General features: G+C 38.5%; 2 protein-coding genes across 3 annotated transcripts in view; both read left to right on the forward strand.

The window, feature by feature from the left end:
• LOC139134803 (plexin-B1-like) overlaps window positions 1-11,128 on the forward strand; it is a 27,645-nt gene extending 16,517 nt beyond the window's left edge. Inside the window, exons 15-18 of the mRNA XM_070701859.1 lie at window positions 9,946-10,011; window positions 10,181-10,255; window positions 10,457-10,523; window positions 11,001-11,128. Of these exons, the coding sequence (XP_070557960.1) occupies window positions 9,946-10,011; window positions 10,181-10,255; window positions 10,457-10,523; window positions 11,001-11,111 (319 nt within the window). The 3' untranslated portion in view covers window positions 11,112-11,128. The remainder of the gene's footprint in view (window positions 1-9,945; window positions 10,012-10,180; window positions 10,256-10,456; window positions 10,524-11,000) is intronic.
• LOC139134806 (plexin-A4-like) lies at window positions 11,120-17,485 on the forward strand. 2 transcript variants are annotated; one of them, XR_011552877.1, is made up of 7 exons: window positions 11,120-11,431; window positions 12,058-12,190; window positions 12,619-12,753; window positions 13,211-13,285; window positions 14,794-15,108; window positions 15,733-16,161; window positions 16,790-17,485. XR_011552877.1 is itself a non-coding variant. In XM_070701861.1 (6 exons), the coding sequence occupies exons 1-6, from the start codon at window positions 11,217-11,219 to the stop codon at window positions 15,976-15,978; spliced, it is 1,119 nt and encodes a 372-aa protein (XP_070557962.1). In that variant the 5' UTR covers window positions 11,120-11,216; the 3' UTR covers window positions 15,979-17,485. The 2 variants fall into 2 exon arrangements, 1 of the variants encoding a protein (XP_070557962.1); XM_070701861.1 differs by having other exon boundaries at window positions 15,733-17,485.
• Window positions 17,486-18,358: the final 873 nt, after the last annotated feature.

An 18,358-nucleotide genomic window follows, 5' to 3' on the forward strand; every position in this document is an offset into this window, starting at 1 on the left:
CTGTCTCGGTATCAATTGTTGGATTAAGTATATTCTTGAGAACTTCAGGCGTAAGAGATTGATGAATTACCAAACATGGAAGTCTGTAGTCATTACAAATTTCTAAGAAAGTCTGTTTGAACTTATCATGAATCTCTTCTAGTTCTTCTAAGGCGGTTATTTCATATTGTCTGGCTCGAGTCAACACATTCTGCCTGCAATAATCCCAAGGCATATCTTTGAATATGATAATGAAACTATGTAAATGGTCAAATGCTCTAGAAACAATCTTTTTTTCTTCCGCTGCCACGGAAACGCCTCGGATTCGAGAAAAAGTTAGATGTTGAATTATGGAAGAGTCACAAATAATGTAGCGTTCTGAAGGGGAGGCCCTCCCAGCCTGACATTGTAAACTAAGAGTATGTTCTATAAACTGATTCTGAAAATCGGCAATCGAAACGACACGCCCATTATAAAAGTCGGCAATGTTGCTAGAAAAACTAGTGTCAAATTCTGGTACGTGAGTCACCTCCGGCCCCTCCGCCAAATTTACTGCATCGTAACTCTTACCACTTCCAGTTGGACCATTTATGAATATGTATGACATTTTGGTGCTATATATCATAGAAAAAAATTTTTAAATTATTTTTCATTAAGATATATACGATAAGACAATGGCAATCCTTTCTATTTCAGATGCAATAAAAATACTTGAAACCGGAGAAAACAATATTCAAATCAGTGACGGCAAACTCATATTTGGTGAATCTTTGGTAGATCCTATTATATATGTAGACAGTGAGCTAGAAGTAGTTTTCAACATCGGACCTAAATATGGATCCAACGATCCTGCTACATGCGATGAAATGTGTGTCCGTTGGCAACAAAGTCTTCAAAAGTTTACCGATCTGATAGTATCCCGTACCTTAGGTGAAAGTTTTGATGCAAACACTGCTAAAAGTTATGCTGCAAGCCTGGCTGCTCACTCCAAGAATACTACCGGATTTTACAATCCATCTAAAGTGTATCAGAAGTGAGGGAGCGAGGCACAGATAAAGTATTTTAAATTTCGGTTTAAAAGAGGGGCTCACGATTTCGCTACATGTATTGATATGGTTCAAGAAATTGACTGTGGTTTTAAAGCAGTGAGCCCATTGCCAGTCCGAGAAAATCCTGCTATTGTACCTCGTAATATCCGGAAAGGTAGTAAGATAGAATTCTTAGCATTTAAACCGCGCTTAAATAAGCGTGCCCTTTCTTTCACTGTTGAGAGGTTATTTTGTGCTGCGCCTAATAAACCAGAAATTCAAGATGCGGAAGAACTAGTCGACTTAGAAAGATTAGGCGAGATATATAAACAAATAAATGCTGCCAAAAATATTATAGTGGATTTTGATGACCTATCATAGAATAATTATTTTTTCTTTTTAAAAATTTTTAGGATAGTATATATCATAAAGATTATTATGGCCCGTCGATTACATACAGCATTCAAGGGAGCAGTTTTACGAAAAGAATTTCCTGAAGTCAAGCGAGTCGTGGATATCGGGGAGCTGGTGGATATTGAAGGTATGGCCAAAGAAAGAAAGATGTACTCTGTTTATACCGAAATGGAAGTCAAATTATCGGATCCGAAAACTGGTAATACACAAAATCGTACATTGCCTGTTAAATTAAAAGATACATACACAAAAGATGTAGGAGGGTCGGATGTGAAACAACAATTAATAGATCGCTACGATCGTATGCTTGATACAATTGAAGCTGTTGAGGGTTCTGGTCTCGTTCTCGAGGAGATACTTAATTTTGAAGTAATTCTAGTAGAAGTTTTACTCGGGGCCGGAACGGGGGCTGGGATTCAACTTCCCGAATGGTTAAAAAATAAGCATTGTGTGAGCGATCTGGTGCTACCCAGAGGCGCCGAGAATTGTTTTCAGTATGCCGTCGTAGCAAGTATAAAGTTGAGCGATCCCTCGTTTCGCAAAAAGAAATGTGGCCAGGTAAGGAGAAAATGGAATACGTTTGACAAATTTATTGCTGACTACTGTTGGGATGGAATACCATTTCCTACGCCCGCCGATAAGGTAGTAACATTCAAGCGCTTCGAGAAGCAAAATCCGGGCACGAAACTTCAAGTATTTCAGATCTACGAAAATGATCCCGCCCCGTCCGACATAACTGTGTTATATAGTGGTTCCGAAGGTGGAGCCGAAGGCGGAGCGGATCAAATAGCAAATATATTACTGATAGTTGGTGAAGAGGGCGGGGGTCACTTCGTACCAATTACTTCGTTAAATCGCCTTCTTAATTCTCATACTAATCGAAAGAATGAGCGCAGACAGAAGTGTATTTGTATGGTTTGTAAGCAAGGTTTTAAGTCAACAGAAGAATTAGAAATACATCAGGTGTACTGTGGAACAGACACTGCTCAGCCAGTTTTTCCTAAGGAAGTGTGTCAATTTGAAGGACATAAGAAGAAGGTACCCTGTCCCTACGTTGTGTATGCAGATACTGAGGCAATTATTGAGAAGGGTCCTGACGGTAGTACCGGCCGTCACATTCCAATTTGTCTTTCGTATGTTATGGTGGAACGGTGGGGGTCGGGCCGGCCGAAAATTTATGGTAAAAGAACATTCACGGGTCTCTCCTGTGTTACAGACTTTCTAAAGGATATGAAGAAAAGGGCTGAGTATTATTCGAAATCGTATTATTGGAAAATAATACCGATGAAAGATCCTTCTAATTACCAGGATCCAGACTGTATTGCATGTGGAGAGCCGGCAGGATACCGAGTAGTGAAGGATCCTACGACTTTTTATTGTGAGGGATGTCGCCCGTCGAGAATCATTCCTATCTACTTTCACAACCTCAAGGGATACGATGGTTCTTTTATTTTGCAAAAGTTACATGAAATAGATGATGGTCCCGGACCAGAGCCAAATATCATAGCTAAGACGAGCAATGGTGGAATTATGGGTCTCTCGAAAACATTTATTTTTAGTGCCTCAATTGTTGTCGGTGGAGAGTGGCCGAATAAGAAGAGGGAGACAAAGAAACGTTTCTTTTCTATAAAGTTTATGGACAGTGCTCAGTTGATGTCGGGGTCGCTCGCGAAGTTGGCAAAGACTGTGCCGGACCACGGATGGACGGCAGTACCACTTTCATACCCGGACATTCAGCGGGCGAAAGGTTTCTTCCCCTACGAATATTTAGACTCGGTTGACAGACTAGAAGAGGAGGAGCTCCCGGAGAGGGGCAAATTTTATAGCGAATTGACGGAAGAGGGGATTTCGGAGTCCGATTACGAACATGCTTTGCGAGTATGGGGTGAAGTTGGATGTAAGACGATCCGTGATTATATGGAATTCTATTGCCAGACGGACGTTCTCCTTCTTGCAAACGTGTTCGAAAATTTCCGTGACACATGTTTAGAAGCATATAAGTTAGACCCAGCCCACTATATGTCAGCGCCCGGCTTGACATGGGATGCTATGTTACTTTATACAGGTAATAAATTTAAACTCATTCAAGATGCTGACCAGATGGATTTTGTACAGAGGGGAATCCGAGGCGGCATCAGCCAGTGTAATATTCATTATTTACAGACAAATCATCCGGCTTATGCTGGTGAAGCTGGCGGGAGTTACGACCCTGAGAAACCATTGTCCGAAATAAAATATCTCGATGCTAACAATCTCTACGGCTGGGTAATGAGTCAACCGATGCCAATGGGCGGACTTCATTGGATGACGATGGAAGAGTGGGAGGAATGGTATGCTAAGAATGGCGGAGCAGGTTCCGGAGGGAGGTGGGGACCCGGTTCCACCTTTCCACCAAGTTTTCTAGAAGTAGATCTAGAATACCCGACCGAATTACATAAAGAACATTCCGATCTACCACTTGCGCCGCATCACTACGAATTTCCGAGGCAGGGTACTCGACTAATTACAAGTGTGTTGGACAGAGAGAGATACGTCTTTTACTACAGTTACTTGAATTCTATCTTCGGATGGGAATAAGGCTGAAAAAGGTGTATCGGGCGCTTGCTTTCGATGAGGCTCCGTGTCTCGCGAAATATATCGACTTTAACACTAAAATGAGGGCAAACGGGAAGACAGATTTTGAAAAGAATTTCTATAAGCTGATGAATAATGCAATGTTCGGTAAGACAATAGAGGATGTTCGAAAGTACAGAGACTTTAAATTGTTTCGAACCGGAATGGTACGGATAGTGGCCGTAAAAAGATTCAGAAGTATAATCCAAAGACGAAACATAAACTTTCATAACTAGTGAAAAGGATGGAGATTCCTGCGACAGTGTCCTACTGGAATGAAAAGGGATCAATATGAATATAAAAAGCCAGTTTTTATTGGCGCGGCGGTGCTTGAACTTTCTAAACTGCTTATGTATGATATGCACTACAATTACTTCGAAAGCAGTTCCCTGGAATACGATTAGCGTACATGGATACTGACAGTTTTATTTACAGTGTGCCTCTTCCTTCCCCGGACGTAACTTTCAATGATATAGTTCGGGAAGATGTGGAAAAGAATGGTAAGGAGTCTATATATGATACTAGTGGTATGAGCGGCCACGATTTTCCAAAGATTAATAAAAAGGTGATAGGTAAATTTAAAGATGAGTTGAATGGTGTACCTATTCTTGAATTTGTCGGCATACGCTCGAAAGTGTATGCTTTTCGGACTCCAACTTCGGAGACGAAAAAAAATAAAGGGATAAAAGATGTTTGTGTTAGAAATCAATTGAACTTTGAAGGCTATGAGGATCTGTATAAAACTGGGAAGAAGCCCGAGCGGCACAGTTTGTACAGTTTGTACGGAAAAAGGCTGGAGAAATCCGTAGTGAAAAGCGTAGTAAAAAAATGATGCCGCCAAATGATATCAAACGTGTGCAGTTATATAATCTGGACACGGGCGAATGGCTGGCAGAAACATGGCCGATAGGACTGACCTACGGTTACGGTTAAAATTGTAAAGAATCTAATTTACTATTCTTAACGTTGACCTGGGCATCACTGATAACATAAACGTGGGCAAACATATTATGATCGCGAGCGTCGTCGCCAGCCTTAACTGAAGTGTCTTTCTTCAAGATTTCAAGCTGTATTCCATCTTTTGTGTTCATTACTCTAAGACCATTTCCATGAAACTCAATATCTTTAAAACTACGCAGATCGATAAACAGACAGAATTCACTCCTCAAATAATCGGCTTCATCTATATCAATTTCACACCAATCTTTATCTTCAGCAAAATACCGTCGTGTTTCTTTCCAAAAATGTCTTGGTAACATCTTCTGAGCATATATTTTATTTGCAATGCCTTCGATTGATACAGACACAGATTCAATGTGTGGATTATGGTAAAGTTCACTGCCCAACCACCTAGGAAACTGACTATCAGTGAATAGTATCGCGATACCTCTCATGCTACGTCGTGGTACATTTATATTTTCATTGATAACCGTGGTTGATTCTTTGAATGGGATTGTTCTAAAATAATGTATATGCTCGTAGAGAAAACTTTTCCCACTGTTGTAATAACCAGCAGTTTGTCTCGCGAGGTCGGGATCAGAAATTGTTTCGTATTCCATTTGAATGTTTTTTAATTTATAATTGGGTATATCAGTAGCAGTAGAAGTATTGACAATTAATTGGGAGGGTGGTGACAACGTAATTTCCCATTCAATATGACTCCCTAACTCTTTTGGATATGCAACCCCATGGCCTGTTATGAGAGGATGAGTCAAACGAATAGCATATTTTGTTTTATACGTGTCGAAAAGTAAATTATCGTCATGGATGTCGTGATTTGCATCTTTCGCGCCACTTCTCAATTTTCTTAGATTTTCATTCTGAATTCCGTACAGTGTCATGTTCGATCTCTCCTTTTTATGTTTGAAGAGATCGCGATAACCTTCAATAAGGTTATATTTATTCAAATTGAGAAGTTCCTGCCCCTCGAATTTTAGAACCATACGCTCCACCAAATTTTTTGCAACATTTTGTACTATACGGGTATCTCCACCTCCCATTACTTCGAGATCAAAAACCAGGTCGAAAGTATCTGGAACTAGTACTACTCCGCTTTCTAACTTCGGACATCGTATGATAAGTGTCTGGCCTGGATCTGCCTCACTTGGATTATGGGCAATCACATGATGAGTTCTTTCTGACTTCGTTCCCTTCGGTATTCGGTTGGTGAAATTCGGTGATAATGTTCTATCGTACCCCATTTTCGTGTAATGTATATAGTAGAAGAAAAAAAGAAAATTACAGTTAAAAAGAAAATTAATCACATCTTAAGTTTCACTTCGTGTATATAATGACTTAGAAGAAAAAATTCAAATCACATCTTTACATAAATATTTCCGTCTGACTGAAAGATAAATCGATTGCCTGTGTCGCGAATCAATCGAAGGACCCAATATTCTTGGAGATGATGAGCCTCTTGGTCATCCTCAGTATCCTGGAATACAGCTATGAATTCTAGTCGCTTAAAGAAGTTAGTCTTTTGACATTCCTTCACGAAAGCTAAAATGTTATGATACAGATTATCATCCTTTAGTCGGACACCTGGATTTGCTCGAAGGATATGTCGATTTACTCGTCGGAGTTTGCACCATTCCAATTCGACAGAGAAACCAAACAGGTCTTTATTTTTAGAAAGAAACTTTGTAATATTCTTTTCACCAAACATGTCGATTCCGTAGGGGGTGATATATTAATACATAATTTTATTTATAATGACTAATGTTAATCCAGTTAAAAATATCCATAGCTGTTCTCCAACAAATCCGACCACCGATCCCGCTGTTTTTAATAGAAAACTGACAAGTGAACCGATTAAACCTGGTATTGCAGCAGCACTTTTTGCGGCCAATGTTTTTAACCATTCGCCAAATTGCTTTACAATTTCTTTCGCTTTGTGTACTATCGCTTGAGCCTTTGGGTGGACCTGAACCACCTGTGTTCGCTCCAGTTCCTCCTCCTCCTCTAGTCACAGCCAGGGATATTGTTGATATTGTCATTCCAAGGGCAGTCAGTAATGCCGCTATTGTAATACCGTTCCGCTTAAATAACTCTGTCAGTTTCAACCTAAGTGACAAATCTGGATCGGAAATTACATCACGAAGAGACCTAGTCGTAGCGAGACTTTCACGTGCCCCGCTAATCTTACCATTTTCGTATTCAATTCTATTGTCAATTTTAGCTTCTCTTGTTATAAGTTCAGCTAGTAGTTTTTCAGCTTTTTCTTTTGCTTGGGCCCGTTCTACAGGAATTTCCTCTAACTGTTTTTCAACTTCTCTTTTCTCTAGCCTTATTTTAACTTTTTCATTGTTAAGCTCGCCAAGACGCATATTCGCAATTCTTAATTCATCATTAATAGCTCTATATTCTGGGTTTAGATTGTTCCATTGTTCGATTTTATTTTCAAAAGCTTGTATTTTATCTGCATTACCAGAAGCATCTTGCCGTAAGAATGTCAGTTCATCTTTGTATATACCCATGTCTTCTGGCGTCATCTTCTCAGCCGGTATTTTATCATTTTTCACATCTTCAGAATACAATGTACGACTCACAAATTCGGGCTCTGCGCTAGAGCGGTCCCTCGTCTTATCCAGATCTAATACTTTATTTATAAATTCACGTCCTCCTTTCCTCTTTTTTAATGTGGATTTCTCTAAAAATCTACTTCCTTTATCTGTTGTAACTCTGATGTCTTTATAATACAGATCATCACCTTCAATCTTAGCATATAAAATCAATTCGTTTCGTGCATCCGGATTAGTAATATTATATTTGTCTAAGAGTCGTTCAGACATTAAATTTGTAATTTCTCCTCTCTGTCTAATCAACGAATCACCTGGGGGTCCATCGCTTGAGCCAGCCTGGAAAGGATCGGCTTCTGCAAGAACATTATCATCGTCTATAAAGTATGTTTCAACAGTAGCATCATCATCATTCAAATTTGCATCATCGAAATCCTGGAGTGGTATATCTTCTCCTCCTTCTGCCATATTGTCTCTCTATATTACTACAATTATTTTTATAATCCCTTACAATACAGTAAAAAATGCACATCTCAGTTGTTGAAAGCGTTGAACAATTGGCCGACTATATCGAAAGAACTAGCGCCGCATATCGACGAAGTTACAAATTAATGGGTCGAATTGATATGGCTCTTAATGTGACTAAGGGAATTCTTGTAAGTTCAGCTGTAATAGCAGCAATTCCGACAGTTCCAGTTCTTTTAGCTTTAACTCCTATACCAGGTGTTATTATTGATGTGATACAAGGAAAAACGGGTGTAGCAAAGAGACGAGAGAAATATAAACATTATTACGTTCAATATAAACAGCTGCTTACACAAATACAAGAAAAAGGCGCAACAACAGAAAACGGGTCAGAACTTATTCAGAACATTTTCAAGCAGGCACTAGAAATACAAAAACAAGAAGGATTTAGTCCACCGCTGGAACGATACCTACGACATTATGGATTAAATGGATATGAAAGTTAGGTTCAGAAAAAATTCTGTAGAAACCTATCGGAACGATTTTTCTGAAAACTGTAGAGACTCAGACCTCTGAAACCACATGACAAGTTGCTAAGCAACCGGAACGGTATTGCGAAAGTCCCACTGGAAAAGGTATTGCGCAACATCCCTACGGTTCCGGCAGGGTGAGTAGCTGCGCACTGTAGAGGATGGGTCCACTGGTCATCAAATATAACAACCATTCAAATTCTCCCGGTTCTTTCAGTGTTGGTTCCAATAACTATATCACACACGCCTAATTCGCTCATTCAGAGCTGCTGGACTCCGTCTGTAGAGCTTGAAAGTGCCAGTCAATTGAAGTCTGTGTTGAAGAGTCTCCGTCCATTATTGAAATGTGGCTATTTCTTTCTGTACAGATGTTGAAATACCAGGAAAAACACTGACGTCAGTTTCCTGTTTCCTGTAGGCTGAGTAATCTGTGGTGGTAGTGACGTCAGCGCTAGCTGTTGCAGAGGTCACCCTCACTTCATGTAGGGGACCTACCAGCAGCTTTCATGTCTATACATACCACACTGGATTATTTTTAGATAACCATCTGTTAGCCATATCAATGACAAAGCAGGGGTTGCTCCACGGTTACCGCATATTGGAGCAACGAGTAGTGTTCTGGGGAAGGGAAGTGGCACAAAAACAACTAGCTTGACTCCGTCGACCGGCCGGAATGACAACATGAGGTAATAATTATTTTTAAAAAAATTTTAGTATAGTATAGTCATAGCTAGCGCTGAGTGATCTGACTCAGTGGTCTCTTACGCGCATGTGCGTAAGAGGGGATTCCCTTGTAGTTTGAAAAAGCAAGATTTATCCCCATTTTTACACTAGTTTTTTACTACTCGGCACTCTTCGGAAAAGAGAGGCGAGAGCTACCTGAGGCGAGGCGAACCTGGATGGGGTACGTAACCGCTTCACGCCTTGAACAATACCCGTTGCTAGTCTGTTTCTTTATTTGTCTGTGATATAATAAATCGTTAGGTTCGTAGTATTGCTGCTGCGTGACAGCGGGTACTGTATATCTCCTGTATTTTAGATTTATAAATGGTGACTGAAAATTGACAAAGAAGTTGAGCGGGAGAAATTGGTAGAAAATACGATCTGGTCATTGAACCAAAATCCAATGTAGCTTGCCTCGAAGTTTGTTCTATGACTTGATTATATACATGCTTATGGCCAAAGTTTAAGGTGAAATTAGAAAGAAAGAGTGCTTCTTTGATGATTGATGGTACCACCCTCGATCATCAATTTATGTGTAGAACGCAAAGCTATTCTCCTTGCGTCCGCTGAACTTGTTCAACATTTAGATGATCTCATGCGTAACAGGTGACCTTAACGATGCGATTTATTCAATAATTATCACATCTTCTCTTACAATATTGGTTTAATTTTTAGGTCACTGATCGCTTCTTTTCTGACCGTTGTCCTTCATAAAGAAGATCATCTTATGCATTTCACAGAGTGAGTACATCGCCATCAAAGCAAAACAATAACATTAATTTGTATCGTTCATTATTAATGAAGAAATGAATACTGTCCTTTGTGTCTTGTCTATACTTTCTCTTGTTTGGATGCCAAAGACATATACAGGATAGCTGAAAAAACGTTTACTACAATTGATATGTTCCAGGATGATGAAGGTTTTACTTGCTGAAGCCGCCAGGGATACAGTAAGTGAAGAAGGACAGGCCCGGGTTTTGGAAAGGTAAAATTGAAAGATTTATAATTTTACCCGATTATTCTGTATTGAAACGAATGCCAATGTACTCAATGACTAATGTTGCGATATGAATGAGAATACTACAAGTGTTAACTGTTCCCAGCTGTAATTAATTGTCGACGAAATACACAGACATTACTTACCAACTGGCTGAAGCAACCCATTGTCTCTCCATTGTCTCCATAGAAAAAACATGATCATTGAGAAACTGGTCTCTAACTGGTTTTCCCTGACACTTTACACATTTATAAAGGTGTGTATAAAGTTTTCTCGAATGTCTTAGAGTGTGTTTCTGATAAAATACCGACTGGGTATCTTAGACAACTTAAAGCAATATGCTGCGTGACCCTGGCACTCGATATTTGATGTTCAAATTGTAATAATATCAAATTCACATCATTTGCTGTTTTATATATGCTAATTTGTGTAAACACACATGGTTTGCCAAGTCTCAAGAAAGTTATGATCATCTCGTAAATATACGTAAATAAATAAATAAATAAATAAATAAATAAATAAATAAATAAATAAAAAAAAAATGGTTATGCAGCTATATTTCACTAATTCTACATCTGATTCAGCAAAGGACATTGCCAAGCATTATCTTACTTCGTGCAGTGAACGTCTTTAAAGTTTTCAGACATTGTCATATCTGTCTTATTTGATATAACATATCATTTGTCGCTCATGTCTTTCCAAGTTCATTAGAGTTTATGATGTGTGATTTCAGTTCGTCATCGGGAAGCACCTTCTTCGGCTGGTTACGTCAGTACAGCATGAAATCGACCAGAACGACAAAGTTATGGAGGTTGATATTGTGCATATTCTAAATGATAAGTAATTGTATCATTTTATCTTATCAGTTTTGTGAATTACGAAGAAACGTTAATCTTCTGTCATTCGATCAGCGACTTTACTGTTTGATGTTCGAAAGTGTGTCAACTACATGCTTTTTATAAATGTAGCAATTTTTTTTTTCTGTGCACATGGTGAAGTCAAAGATAACCTTGACCGTCTTTTCTCGGAATTACTGACAATGGAACGACAGCAAAATTACCTGTTCCCTCCACCCATTAAATATATGTTTGATTATTTGGATACCCTGGCCGCGGATTATGGTCGAGGTGACCCAAATGAGGCTTTTACATGGAAAGCAGACTGGTGCGTATGAATATCATTTTGCTTTTCGGTGTGAAGGAAAATAGAAGTCTGAACATCCATCTTTTAATGAAGAAAATCTTCAACAGAAGCATGTAATAAATGCGTACTAGGTCAGACATATGGAAGGGTACTGACCGTGAGAGGCTTTCTACGGTATCTGTTCTAAAACGAAGTGCGTTTCCATTTGTTTGCATTAATATTTTGACTATTAAAATTTTCGTGTATCATAGTACTGCATACAAGGACGATAGTTATCACTTGTTTAGGAAGGCGAAGAACCTCAGACAATCGACAAATAGGGAAAACCTTTGCAGATACATGTGCATTTACGCCAATTCACATTTTCATCAGTCAGACATTCGGTTATTCATTCGGGAATCTGTTTGTATATCTGATTTCTTCTACGTTTGGCATAAGAATCTACGATAAATTTGTTATAAGCAAGGCAATACGGTCAAATACCAGTGCTACCTGACCTGATATATCGGTAGATGCCTGCGAGAGATGTCAATGGAATTATCTGTGATTTTACATAAAACCTCCGTGTATAATATCAATAACATTATTTTATGTGCAAACTACAATATTTTTTCTGGTGCTCTCTTGTCATATTCTATTTTGTACAGTTTGATGTCAACACTTTGGATTAAAATGATAAGATGTCCACAATATGTGCTTGACATCAATCCTTCCGAGGGATTGCTTGCGACTTTTGATATAGCAGCAACGATGTTTACTGATATCTGCTCTGCAACAAAGGTAAATCAGTAGTTATAAAAATAGACATATAGGCCTAAGTGGTGACACACAGAAATTGTGACACACATTTGTCGTAATCCCTCTTTGGGAAATATGTAACGCATGTATGTATGGATGTGTGTACCTGTGTCTGTGTGTGTCTGTGTGTGTGTGTCTGTCTGTCTGTCTGTCTGTCTGTCTGTCTGTCTGTCTGTCTGTATGTCTGTATGTATGTATGTATGTATGTATGTATGTATGTATGTATGTATGTATGTATGGATGTATGTATTTGTGTGCTATGTACGTGCGTGTATGCTTGTATGTATGCACGTTTGACGGTGTGTACTCACGCAACCACACGTACGTATGTGTGCATGTCTGAACTCTTGTATGACTAGATCTATCTATGTCTTGATCGTATTAGTATCGTATTGTATGTTTTTCCTTAGAAATCACTCGAAGACGAAAACAAAGGACATATCTTGATGTTCAGGCCCACCTTGCTCACTTACTTTGAGGATGTCAAATGCTTGCCAAACATCGATGATTTTGCATTTGGAAAATTCCTGAAGTCCAACTACCAGGTGAGTGCTAAGATTAAGTTCGGTTTTGGCGATCACTCTGAAAGTTCATCATTATTCGAACACGATTGGAACTAATTTGGGATAACTGGACGGTGAAATAAAGTCGATTTAGTCCGCAAATGTAGCCTCATCCTCTTTTCTTTTTAAGTTACATCGTGGTCCTTCTTGCCACATTTTACTCGGCCGTAAATAATTTTTAAAGTCTGTTGTAGCTCTCATCACTATCAGTTGTATCGAATGTATTTTTAGCATGTTTGCCATCTTTACAAATATACATGCACCTCTTCAAAGATCCTCACATATCACCATAAGTTTGGCAACGTTTCATCATTCGATACTATACTTACCAAAGTATAACGGTCACCAAATTGTACTAATATCTCTATCAAATTGATATTCTTCATTCTGGGATATGCAGTGTCGAGTTTAAGGCGATCACAAATTTGGTTTTTTTTAGGAACTGGAAGACAAACTTGATGGAAATAGTTCTTTGTGTGAACTGCTAAAGTATGTTATTCCATGCAAAGATAAGGTAAGTTCCGATTGGCACGACCAAGTGCGTACTATCAAACCATCATTGCAGTTCGTTGTCAACGTTTGGTCAATTGTCACATGACATAGCTGTGGTAGGAGGCCGTACAACGCCGGGAACACACAGCATCGTACCCAGGGCTATACTCAGTACTCACACGCTCAATTCAGAGAACTTCGAATGACCGTAACTTTATCAAATCGAGTCCGATTTTCATGCGACTTGCATCTATCGAATCGTACTTACATCAGCTTTCAATACGTGAAGCATCGGTGCTGAGAAACCTGTGCGAGCATCCCTAATCGTCGGATCTCCGCAATCAGTGACTATCAGTCACTGATTCATCGCATACAACTGATGAGAGTGATTGATATGGCCGCTTGCCGTACAGTTCGCAGGGAAATAAAACACGAAACATCCGGATACAAACGATTAACAACCCTTCACTTCCTTAATACACGACCTAGTGCCCGTGGAATCATGAGGACTTTAGCTGTTTCGAGTTTGGTTACCTTGTTGTCAACTTTCTTCGGTCATTATAAAGTACACCATCGACTCCTTTTCCCTCTCTAGTTTGAGAGCTAAAGGATCAGACCCCCTTGTTTGCAGCTTGCGAAATGCTCACGGAAAAAACCGGGGAACCAAGACCCTCCTTACTTTCTTATTTTGTCCACCCACTTCACAAATTTTGAGTGGTAGGACCCCTATCTTGATTTTCCCCACCAAACAAGTACTCCACATTTTCAACAAGCACGGCTTGTTTTCTTTTCTCAGTATCCTTTTATATCCCTTCTTTTTTCTGACATTCATAAAGCCCTTGAAATTGTTTTTATCATGATACACTCGTATTTTTTCCAAAGTGAATGGTGATAATCTCCGGTTTTTCACTCGCCTGTGGTTTTTCCAGATCTTCCCATTTTTATTTGCCCCAGCCTTTTTCCCTGATCACCACAAATACTATCTGAAATAATTTTGAAACTGTATTCTCCCATCCTTCACTTTTTTCTGGATTCTTACAAGTATCCAACCAACCCATTTTTATTTACACCAGCGTTAACTCCCCCTCTCGTTTTTTTTAATGACACCAACGATTTTCTTTAATTTGGATCTACCACTACAATAGTACCGCCGTTTTTTACCCCAATGATTTTTTTTCTGGATGTTACCCCTCAACCTCGTTTTTTTCATTACCCCCAGATTTTTTTCTGGGTGTACCCCTCCTTTTTTATTCACCCCAGCGATTTTTCTTCTCTGTCTGCCACAGTACTCCCCTGCGTTTTTATTTACGCCAAGCAATTTTTTTTTTATCTTGGATACCCCCGGTGTTTTTTTTAACCCCAGCGATTTTTTTCTAGATCCTCACAAATATTTAAAATAATTTTAAAACAATCGGCGCGCCGTAAAAAAACATTCAGAAATTCGCGTGGCATTTAAGAGGTTCTAGAAAGGCAGAAGCGACTCGTATATCTCTTTGTAGTTATATTCGATTCTCTTGTCTGCATTAAAAGGTCGCCGATGCATTGGAAAGAAATGAGCACTGTAAGAAGAAAAATCATGCCGCTAAACTGGAAGAGGTAATGTCGTCCTTCAGTGTACACGACTATGAGCAAATCCCTTCTCAATACATAACACTGCAACCAAAACCGAACAATGTGTATGAAAGATTGCATTGTCAGCCGGTTGAACGGATTACTGTTCCCGGGACAGAGCAAACTAAAGGATCACTAGAGGAGTTGTCATCTGGTGAACCTGCTCAGCAATACCAAACACTCCGACCAGTACAACACCCAGAGTACAGTACTCTTCATATAGGACCTATGCAGGTCAGCTTCCTTATCACTGCTTCGTGACTTCTTTGTATATTTAACCAACACATGTCATTATGAAATACGATGGTTCAAAAGACTTATCACACGGTTAATAAATTAAATTCAGAATAAGATGAACATACAACCATGCATAATAAGATTAGACATTTGGCACACCGCAATACCATATTCTGAGGACAGATTGTGGTGAGGACTGGATAATATACTGATTAAATTGATATCCATTTTACTGAAAAAGATTGGAGTTACTGGCACAATAGCCGGTGTTAGCAAGTTAATGCAACTTAATGAGCTTTGGTACTGTCTTGAAACAGTCACGGTTAATGGTTACCATTTTGACGCAAAACTGGTGTATGTCAGATGTGCAAACCGAAGGTTACTTTTGTTGACGTGATTATAATTATATTCACTGCTCAAATAAAACTGCCATGAGATTATGACATTATGTACTATTTCCTAACCACAAATTAAACATTGTTGATATGACTTGACACTGAATTAAGGGAAATATATGAAATAATGATAAGTTCTCGTTGACGAAATATATTTCTATAGCAGAGGTACATTTTGCTTTTTTTCAAACCGCCAATCGATTGTTTTTATCGTCTGTATTCTCAGTCCATCGTCGCATCAGAAAATAACGGGCCGAGCAACAAGAAGAATCACGCTACTAGAGAAGACGAAGTACCCATTACCGTAAGATCTACAGACTACGAGATGACTACATCGAACTACACAGAATTAAAGCCGAAGCCAATCAGTATTTATGAAAAATTGGATCTTCGCTCAGGAGAAGAGACGATCCGAAGTACAGAGCAACAGTCAGGGTTGCAGAGAGACCTGATTGGTGAAGATACCCCTTAAAACTACCAAACTCTTCAGCCGGTACCGCATTCAGAGTACACAATGCTTCACAGCTAAGTGTAAAATCATAAACGGATATAAATTGTCAATGATCAATAGTCATAATTTCCATAGAAAAGGCTGTAAAGCAAACAAATTATAATTTTGTAATGTAATCGGATGGCAAATATTTTCTTTGTTAAAGTTCCATTAGCTGTATCTTCTGGCGATTTTTCCGTTAGTTGTGATTGAAATGATCACCGGCTCATGTTGAATAGCCTGTCAAATAACAGAGAATCGCATATTGTTCGGAAACATTACGTGCCCTACAACTAAATAACATGTGATTTTACGACGAAAATTTCAATTTTTGTCCGGACAGAAATACAAACTCTGTTGACACGCGGATTGCAACGTAGGCATTCTTCTGCACCTGCGCGAGCCATTTACAGCAATTTCAAAATAAATATTCATTACTTATGCCCGGTACTTACGTCGTAGTCCATTGTCCGAGCACGTTGCGTAGCCAGATGTCTGGCAATCCACGACGCAATGTTGTTTTGATCCCACAATAAACGTGAACTTGTACATCTCACGTGATCGCGGCGTCACCATATCTGCGTTCTCCCCAGCACGCTGAGCATGCCAGACGTCAACAAACGAGCTCGGAAGGGCAACACGTTTGAACAAAAATTAGCAGTTTTATGTGGCTATAACATCACTAATCGTGTTTGTTTCTTCGTGAAACAAAATTTTGCAACAAATAAGAGCCTCCAACATTGAATTTTCCGAGGTAAAAAATGGTCAAAAGTTACAAATAATGGCCCTTAAGGAAATGGGGTTTACATATTCAATTACACGAATTGGCTTAGCTTCGCATAACAGCTAGGCCTTATGCAATTTGCTGTATCATGTATCGAACAACGTCATTTTACGCAGCTGTTTGTCAGAATGATGACACGTTAATATCATTATTCATAAATGACGGCAACAATTATGTGTACGAATTGTTCCTAGGAACCACGGCATCATTTCAATGATAAATTCAGCTTTCTTTCTTTGAAGATGACGACAGATCAATCACAAATATTTCTACTTACTTACTTACTTACTTACTTACTTACTTACTTACTTACTTTCTTGCTTACTTACTTACTTACTTAATTAATTAATCAATTAATTTCATTACATTACCTTATACGTGACGTTATTTTTAGTTGTTGTTTTAATCCCTTGAAATCTACATACTTGGCGGAGCACTAACAAGTCAACATTACCGGACAATTTACAAGTTTATGATAAAATAATGCAGCAAGGAATATGTATTCACTCGTAAGATCTTTTGTCTATCCAAGAACAATCCGAAACGTATATACAGCTTGCAGTACCGACAGTGTTTATCATGAAAAGGATTTTGCCATTTATGGTCATTTTCAGGGACAGTTTTTATTCATGAAAATACAAAACATCCTAGATAGAGATTAATGTGTCAACGTTTCAATGAAAATTGTCGGCACGTATTACCACAGGGGAGCCAGGAAGAACAAACAAACAAACAAACAAATAAATAAATAAATAAATAAAATAAATAATATACAAACATACAAAGAGGCATACAAATAAATAAATGACAAACAAACATACACACAAACATAAACAAACAAACAATATCATGAATAAATAAACATACAAAGATAAACATCTATTTATATATTCTATCTATCTATCTATCTATCTATCTATCTATCTATCTATCTATATTAATATTATATATATATATATATATATATATATATATGTGTGTGTGTGTGTGTGTGTGTGTGTGTGTGTGTGTGTGTGTGTGTGTGTGTGTGTGTGTGTGTGACAACAGCATATCGAAAAAAAGACTGAAATAATTGACTGAACCGCTCATGCCAAATATTCTACCATGGCGTTATCACTCTTCCCTATAAGTATAGGGAAGAGTGATACCGTCGTGGTAGAATATTTGGCATGAGAGGTTCAGTCAATTATTTCAGTCTTTTTTTTCGATATGCTGTTGTCTCTTACACATACACACACACACACACACACACACACACACACACACATATATATAGATAGATAGATAGATAGATAGATAGATAGATAGAATATAAATAGATGTTTATCTTTGTTTATTTATTCATGATATTGTTTGTTTGTTTATGTTTGTGTGTATGTTTGTTTGTTATTATTTATTTGTATGCCTCTTTGTACGTTTGTATATTTTTATTTATTTATCTGTCTGTTTGTTTATTTATTTATTTGTTTGTTTGTTTGTTCTTCCTGGCTCCCCTGTGGTCACGGTATTACAGAGCAGTCGAGGCATAGAGACGACTTTTCCACAGCTATTGAGTAAGCTATTTCAAAGAAAATGTAT

This window comes from Ptychodera flava, chromosome 6 (genome assembly GCF_041260155.1).
Source record: "Ptychodera flava strain L36383 chromosome 6, AS_Pfla_20210202, whole genome shotgun sequence".
Classification (NCBI taxonomy): domain Eukaryota; kingdom Metazoa; phylum Hemichordata; class Enteropneusta; family Ptychoderidae; genus Ptychodera; species Ptychodera flava.

What these genes read in the sequence shown, in the direction of transcription:
- LOC139134806 (XM_070701861.1), top strand. Translation starts at nt 11,217, where the DNA reads ATGCTTTTTATAAATGTAGCAATTTTTTTTTTCTGTGCACATGGTGAA. An exon ending in TTTACATGGAAAGCAGACTG is followed by an intron (nt 11,432 to 12,057) that starts GTGCGTATGAAT and finishes TATTTTGTACAG; the next exon opens with TTTGATGTCAACACTTTGGA. An exon ending in TCCTGAAGTCCAACTACCAG is followed by an intron (nt 12,754 to 13,210) that starts GTGAGTGCTAAG and finishes GGTTTTTTTTAG; the next exon opens with GAACTGGAAGACAAACTTGA.